The sequence below is a fragment of the Sarcophilus harrisii genome, chromosome 1 (assembly GCF_902635505.1).
Source record: "Sarcophilus harrisii chromosome 1, mSarHar1.11, whole genome shotgun sequence".
Classification (NCBI taxonomy): domain Eukaryota; kingdom Metazoa; phylum Chordata; class Mammalia; order Dasyuromorphia; family Dasyuridae; genus Sarcophilus; species Sarcophilus harrisii.
In genome coordinates, this window is record NC_045426.1 from 312,525,860 (window position 1) to 312,534,285 (window position 8,426).

Genomic DNA, 8,426 nt, shown 5'->3' on the forward strand with positions numbered 1-8,426 from the left:
ATGATCAGAAATGCAAGGAAGCAGGTACCTCACATTGCTGGTAGGTCAGTATGCTTTATAAAAGGTTTGCGTTGGTCTGGTAATATACAAGAACTCAGTTGGATTCAGACTAGTCCCATTGTTGAGACTTAATCCCAAATAAGTGAAATACAAAGATATAGCAACCCAAAAATATATACTTCATAATGCAGAACACTGTGAACAACTTATATATGCCCGATGGTTGAGGAATGAATAGTTGAATAAATTATGGCATAGTAATAGTTGTTATATTGTTATGAAATGAACACTAGGACTATGGGGTCTCAGAAAGATGTATATGAAGTGATAATGGGTCAGCAAAAGAAGAAAAACATAAACATTTATAGTTATTTTAAAAGAGATTTTTAGGTACACAGGCAGATTTGGAAGAGAAACCATAAATTTTTTTTAACTTTTTAATTAAAATGTAATTGGCTTGAATTTTAGAATTGTATTTAAAGATGTATTACATATTTGGTTTATTTCTTAGTGCTCTTTGTATGTCTTGAGTTTGTGATGATTATTTTAAAAGAATAGGGGGCAGGTAATGGTTCATTCTTCTCAACCTTAAGTAGTAGCTTAAGGAGTTGACTCTTTTACTAAAAAGATGAGATATTGTAGGCACTTAAGCAAGGAAGTAAAAAGTGAAAACAGTACTTGAGAAAATATTGTGGGAGTTGTATATTGGTTACTTTGACATGCAAAGAAATCAGGTAGGATGATAACTATTATAGTTTAGGCACACAGTATAATTGATAATAAGGATTTGGACTAAAATGGTGGCTTATCTGAATGAAAAGGAAATAATGAATCTGAAAGACTAGAGGAATTAGCAAGATGATTATCATTTGGATATTGGTAATAAGGAGAAGGGAGGAGTTGCTATTTTCTTGAAAAAAAGATACTTCATTAAGCTTTCAACATAAGTTTCAACTAGCAGGACAAAGGTTTTTTTCTGAGATATATAATATTTGTAGTAAGCTAAGAGGTAGAAGCTGGAAATTTAGATTTGAATAATATCTGCATATAAATGGTAGCTTTAAAAATGAGATGAATGCTTCCCAAAGGAATTAATAAAGAGAAAAACCAAGAGACCAGAAGTAAACCTTGATCAGCACTCAGTTAAAGAGCAGGAAAATAAAAATGAATTGGAAGAAAGATGGAATAGGGTTGGAGAAATGAGCATCACAGAAACAAGGTATCACAGAAAAGAAGCCATTGAAGAAATAGTGGTTAGCCACATTATATACAGCTAAAAAAAATAGGGAAGATAAGAAACTAGCTCAAGAGAAAATCATTGGTGACCCTAGGTAGGGAAGTGAGACCAGTTTTAGAAAAGTAATGAAGCTAAAGGCCAGGTAAAGAAGTTAAACAATAAGTAAGATAAGAAATTGGAGACAAGAAGTATATATTACCAATAAAAACAGTTTAGATATGGCTAGTTATGGAAAAATGGGATAGGATTTAGTAAGAACAATGGGTTCCAAAAGAAAGTGGATTGGATTCCACAAACATACTTACCTTAACTCTAATTCAGAGCATAAGAGTAGAAAAGTCAACGAGAAAAGTTAAAAATTAAAGTTGTTAGAGTGAATTTGAGAGCTAGAGCTCTCTCAAGTTCGAAAAACTTCCAGAGGCAAAGCCAAGAAGGAGGAATTGACTCTTGAAAGGGAAAAGGCAAATATGTAAATGCAAAGAAGATTTGATCTCAAAATGGAAAAGGCACAGCTTTATATGCCCTTATTTCCAGATAGCAATTGTTGTTTAAAAAAAAAAAAAATAGTGATTTTGCTAGTGTATCAGCTCAGTATGTGAAATATTTTGTTCAGTTCTGGATACCACATTTTAGTGGAACATGATATATTTAGAACTCATTTATAATGATGAGTGCACTTTGAAACTGTCATTTCATAAAAGATTGGTTCAAGAAGCAAAGAATATTTAATTGAAGACTAGAAGACATAGGTAGGCCAGGATAACTGTCTTCAGACATTTAAAGGGCAATTATATGCAAAAGCAGAACTAGAATCTCTAGAACCAGTTGGAAGCTACAGGGAAGTTAATTTTAGCCTAAAATGGTGTACTTCTTAACAATGAGCACTATCTTGTAACAAAATAGGCTGTCTTAATAGGTAATGAGTTCCTCCTCACTGAAAGTTTTTAGAAGCTGAAAATTACCTTTTGTTAGAGCTGTATAAAACATTCATTGATTAGGCAGAATAGTTTGATTAGATATTTCTCTTAAGATCCTTTCTAGTTCTAGGATTCTTTGTAAAATTTGAGAAGAGCTATTTGGACAGTAGCTTCTGGATTGGGGATATTTAAACGTTCAAACCAAAAAGATTTATTTTTAAATTTATTTTATTAAAAAAAAAATAAGAAAAATAGAAAATGCAAAAGAAATATAAAAGAAAACAAAAAAAATTACCAATTCAAAAAAAGTATCCGTATCAGTAGAAGAAATTATATTTATGAGTATCCATTGCAGAAAGATTTCCTAAAGTAATTTAAAACCTAGAAATATCTTTCTCCTAGGAATATCTGTTTTAAAGTGGCATATGGAAGGCTAACACTCAAGGTTCAATCAAGGAAATTGCTTCAGAAATTAAACATAGAATATATATATACTGGTTACTTTGACCCTTTAGCAAAATAGGAGAAAACTTTATCCTTACCCAAAGTCATACTGATCACATTGTCCCCACTGTTCTCTATATGTCAAAGACTCAGAAGTGCCTGTTTACTTTAGTGTGTTGAGTAGTTTAAAGATCTAGTGACCTAAATTTATTCCTCAGCAGTGTTGTTTATTTTTGCTCTACTGTGAGTGTTCTTCTGTGCACACATATGTATATGTGTGTATGTATATACATATATGTACATATAAATACATACTTTTAATTTCCCACATACTAACTTTTCTGTTCTTTGCAGGATAGGATTTTTGGGCCTTGGCCTCATGGGAAGTGGCATTGTCTCCAATTTACTAAAAATGGGTCATACAGTCACTGTATGGAACCGGACAGCAGAAAAAGTAAGGATTTGTGGCCAGTGGGACTAGAGGTCAGGATGGGGAGGCAAGATACTGTTTAAAGATCGAACCAAACTTTCAGTAAAGAGAGCACTGCCTGGAACAAAACTTGAAACATAGTTGCACCCCTACACAGATTTGGGCATGTAGTAATGCTATTTTTTTTTTTCCATGAAATTATACACAGCAGAATAGTTGAGAAAAGAGTATCAAGAGCTTACGATCTTGATAAGGAAACAGAATGTTCACATATGAAATGTTTTAACAAATTAAAATGTTGCAAACAGTGTTGAATGTTGAAAGAATTTGGGATGAATAAGCAAACAGAATGAAGATAGGGCTGATCAGGAAAGGGCTCCTGGGAGGGAGAGGGAGTTTATGGCAAAGCTTATGAAGGGAAATTTTGGATTTAGATAATGTTGAAAATAGAAAGGAACAGTTTTGATCTGGACATTAGTTTTGACTAGAGCCATATTTGTGTTGAAAAATAATAAGTGGGTGCAGTGGATAGAGTATCAGCCTTGAAGTCAGAAGGACCTGAGTTCAAATTTGACCTCAAACACTTAACACTTCCCAGCTATGTGACCCTGCAAGTCACTTAACCCCAATTGTCTCAGCAAAAAAAAAAAAAAAGAAAGAAAAGAAAAGAAAAATAATAAGTGACTGGAAAGGAAATGATGGCAAATGTTGAAAGCCAGGCTAAATAGTGTAAATTATAGTGAGCAATAGGCAACTGTCAGAGATCTCTGAGCAGGAAGAGATATGATGAAACATTTGAGTAATGTTCCAAGTTCTTCCCTAAACATGAAAGAACTAATGGAACCTAGTATCTTTGTAATGCTGAGCAAGTCATTTAACCTCTAGACCTCAATTTCCTCGTCTATAGTATCCTTTCTATTCTAAATGTATGATTTTATAACAGTAACCAAATGAAAGCATTGGAATAGTTAGAAGGGACCTATAAAAAGTAATTAGGAGCCATATTTTCACAATTGACACTTTGAATTAGGCTGCTGGACTTATTCTGACACTCCCCCACTCCTCCAACAAGCCAAAAAGAGGAGACTGTTAGTACTTTGTCTTTTGTGGGGTACATTTATTGAGACCTGGATAGAACCTCCCCAAGAGCTGATGTACTACAGAATTGACTACAAAACCTTCCACAATTCATCATGAGGTTCTTGCTGCCGTCAGCCACACTGGATCCACTGGATTCATCCTTAATAATATGCTAAAATGGATTCAACTGTTCCCCTTTCACCCTTTTAAACAGATTAGCAATAGCACCAAACATTTAACCACCTATTATAATTAAAGCACTGAACTTAGTTAAAAGAGACATAGTTATTCTCATTTATAAGAGACATAGTTATTCTCATTTATAATCTAGTCAGGAAGTCACCGTTCCTTAATTAGTGATATTTTCAGCCGCTGGTCAGATGCTATCATTGACAGAGTGAACCCTTAAGCCATCTGCCTTGTGTGGGGCCATTGAAGATAAGGTGAGGCAATCAGAGGTCATAAAACCTAGAGGGCATGTTTGTTATATGCTACCTTCTCCTTACGTTTGGATCTGTGACTTTTGCAGTGTGATTTGTTCATCCAGGAGGGGGCCCGTCTGGGAAGAACCCCCGCTGAAGTGGTCTCCACCTGTGACATCACCTTCGCCTGTGTGTCGGATCCCAAAGCAGCTAAGGACGTAAGGATCATAACCCTCTTTTCTCTCTGTAGTTGCCTCTCTTGTGAGAGATTGGCCATTTGTCCTTTTCCCATTCAGAAAATAGTGTACATCAAACTAAAGGAATTCAAGTTCATATCTCCTAGTTATGTTTGTATGAAGTTGATTTGCATAAAATAGACTCAGTTTTTGTAAACGAACTTCTTTTATCTCAAATCAGAGGTTTAGAACTCTGATATCTCCATTATCAATAATCTTTGTTTTTCTTTATATGCTTTAAATTCTTGTTCTTATTATACGTATAAGCTGTGTGCCAAAATATTCTGTTTGGTAGCCATTTGTTTGTTTCCTATTTGCCTAAATGGTAATGGTCACCTTTTTAAGCTATTTAAAGGTTGAGACCTGAGTAATAAAGGAAAGCTCTAAAAAAAGGTAAACAAAGCCTTTTCTTCCTTTTTAGGCTATTTATTTAGTCCCTAGACATCTGGGAAGATAGTATAGGAACATGACTGAACTGTGTTTAATTATAGTACAAATGCCATTCAAGAAGACATTGCACAGGTGCACCACATCTCCACAGTTCCTGCTTTGCCTCTACAGTCAGCCTGATGTCTGGGTCTGGCTTTACCAATATTCCTTTTAATATTATGGGGGAGGAAGGGATATGGAGAGTCAAAAATTATTTGGAATCTGAAGAGTGAGGAAACAGGCCTTGAGGCTGTTGAGGGCCTGGGCTATTGCTTTTCCCTTGTGTTCCCACAGCTGGTGCTGGGCCCTAGTGGTGTACTTCAAGGGATCCGCCCTGGAAAATGCTATGTAGACATGTCAACGGTGGATGCAGACACGGTTACTGAATTGGCCCAGGTAGAAGTCCAATGCAAACTCTCCCACCCTCCCTAAGTGAAATATGGGGTCAGGAATGAGCACTCTTTCACCTGGCCACTCTAGAAACTAGTCCATAGAGAAGTGATTCAACAACGTTAATCTGATTTTAGTGAAACCTTAAAATAGTATTGTTCAATTTGTTTTTGGAGAGCTGCTACCTAAATGGCTAGAGCATTGGTTCCTGTAACTATTGACTATACAAAAAAAAAGCATCCTGTCATAATCTATCAAAATGTAGGTTTTGGTTGAATAGGCTTTCTCTTAACTGATACAGAAAAAAGTATTTATTTTCACAGGGAACAAACTCTAGAAATCCTCAGATCTTTGTCTTCCTTGGCCCAGATATATGAAAGCAGTTCTTCCATAAACTTGTTCAGAAGATTGGTATGGCTTCCTCCAGAAGCACTAACCTTTATATTTTCTCTTGACCTCTGTAAAACATTTCTATTTGAGGATGGTTGAAGTCAGTCACAATGTGACTGGCCACCTTGAGCATTTTTTGTGAAAAACAGGACCATAAGGAACAGTAAATGGCACTGAAGCTAGGGAAATTTTTGCTGTTCTATGCTTTCATTTTAGTAGGAAAATTCAGAATAAATAAAGGTCTCCTAATTAGACTTGGGCCTTTTTCCCTTCTCCATTCCATCCCCTAAACAATTGCCAGCATCTTCCTAAAATACATGTCTGGCCATTTTATTCCCAGCTCAAGAACCATTAGGGACTCTTCTTGTTTTGAGGATAAAATACAGACTCCTAATTCTCCTTCACACATTCTGCTTGCTTCGTGCCTAAACACAACATTCCATCTTCCATGTCTTTGTATGGGATATCTGGATTATATTCCCTCATTATCTCTGCCTTTCAGAATCCTTTGATTCTTTCAAAGTTCAGCTCATATGCTATCTTCTATTGGAAGCCTTTCCCGATTCCCCTTCTTGCCAGTGTTTTCTCTTTCCTCAAATAACTATGTATATATCAATTTGTTTACAGCTCTCCCACCCTCTCAAAAATAAACTCGAGGTCATGGATTATTTATTGTTTTGTCTTCCTATCCATCTTTCTAATACTGTGCTTTATATTTAGTAGGTGCTTTAATAAATGCTCGTGGGACAACAGTATTTTTTCTTGTTTCTTGTTAGTTCCACTTGAAGTAATGTCTGCCACAGCCTCGTTTCATATAGCACAAAGTTTTGAGCTTTGAGGTCTCAAACTTAGCCAAGTTTTTTAGTTCCTTCATCTCTAAATGCATGTGTGGGAAGAAAATGAAAAACCCAAACTCATTTACAAATTAAGCCTAAGTGGGAGTGGGAAAGCAACGTTTTCCAGTAGGTTCTACCATCTTCCCTTGTCCATTGTGTTCTATACCTAGAGAACATCAACCCTACATGGACACCTGTGGGAGGAACAGTCTTCAGAACCTGTGAATTTCCTTTCCAGGTGATTGTGTCCAGGGGCGGTCGATTTCTAGAAGCCCCAGTCTCAGGAAATCAGCAGCTGTCTAATGATGGGATGTTGGTGATCTTGGCAGCCGGTGATAGGGGCTTATATGAAGACTGCAGCAGCTGCTTCCAGGCAATGGGGAAGACCTCCTTCTTTCTAGGTAACATGCCTGCCTGCCTGCCCGCCCCACCACTTCAGGCCTGGATTCTGGGTTGGGCCATATACCCTTGTAGACTGCACTGATGACAGCGTCAATTACAGCCTCTCTGCCTGGGTCCCCCAGTGGGAAGGTTTCCTTTGATTTGCACACTCAGTACCTGGAAGGAGGAAGATGCAAAAGTCCAGAAGGGTCAAAACAAGTTCTGTCAGGGGCAGGTGAATGGGGCCTCCCCTGGGTTTAGAGGTGGGTCCAGGTGAATGGCTATCAGAATAGGGATGAGGGTGTCCATTACAGGAGTCCTTTGTGAAGTGACCATGTTTCTTTGTCCTGGGCAGGTGAGGTTGGGAATGCAGCCAAGATGATGTTGATTGTGAATATGGTCCAGGGAAGCTTCATGGCTACCATAGCTGAAGGATTGACACTGGCCCAAGTGACAGGACAGTCTCAACAGACATTGCTTGACATCCTCAATCAGGGACAACTGGCTAGCATCTTCCTGGATCAGAAGTGCCAAAGTAAAGTATTTGTCGTTTTCTCCTTCCTGTTTTACGTCAAACATCCTCCTGTTGTGACTTAGTGAATGAACTTAACATCTTAAGCTTGAAGATCTTGGTTTGTATTGAGTAAAGGAAGCCTAAATGCTTCCTTCATAAGGTTTCTCATCTCTTACTATTCTGTACTGTTCTGTGCAAGAGGGACTACAGAAATGTTCAGTGGTAGAACTTGTGCATTTTGGAACCAGCACTCGGTTTCTTAAGTTTCCAAGGATGTGTGTTACAGAGATAGTTATCTTTGTCGATAATAATATAACTGCTAGTGTATTTTTCTGGATGAAATTTATTTTTTCGATGACTTTTACCAAAAGTTACCTCTCCCTTTCTTCCCCTTTTTTAGGTTTTTGTGGTTTTGAAAAAATTCTATTTTTTCCCTTCTAGATATCCTACAAGGGAACTTTAAACCTGATTTCTACCTGAAGTATATCCAGAAGGATCTCAGATTAGCCATTGCACTAGGTGATTCTGTCAACCACCCGACTCCTATGGCAGCTGCAGCAAATGAGGTACCTTCAGGATTGTTTCTTATTCTGAGAAGGAAAATTAAAGTCTGAACTGTTAAGTAATTGTCAGGGAATTCAGTAAGGGAAGAAATTTGACAGGTAGGGCTGGGCCAGTTTATCCCATAAACAAGAGGAAGAGTATTACTATATTTGGAAT

General features: G+C 37.1%; 1 protein-coding gene across 5 annotated transcripts in view; it reads left to right on the forward strand.

The window, feature by feature from the left end:
- The window catches only part of GLYR1 (glyoxylate reductase 1 homolog), a 38,203-nt gene that overhangs the window by 27,169 nt on the left and 2,608 nt on the right, over nt 1-8,426 (forward strand). For 2 of the 5 annotated variants that reach the window (XM_012542986.3, XM_031945065.1), the window contains exons 10-15: nt 2,953-3,052; nt 4,638-4,748; nt 5,490-5,591; nt 7,050-7,212; nt 7,548-7,727; nt 8,148-8,272. In XM_012542986.3, coding sequence (XP_012398440.1) covers nt 2,953-3,052; nt 4,638-4,748; nt 5,490-5,591; nt 7,050-7,212; nt 7,548-7,727; nt 8,148-8,272 — 781 coding nt within the window. The remainder of the gene's footprint in view (nt 1-2,952; nt 3,053-4,637; nt 4,749-5,489; nt 5,592-7,049; nt 7,213-7,547; nt 7,728-8,147; nt 8,273-8,426) is intronic. The other 3 variants (XM_023497601.2, XM_003761728.4, XM_031945062.1) reach the window with 3 other exon arrangements.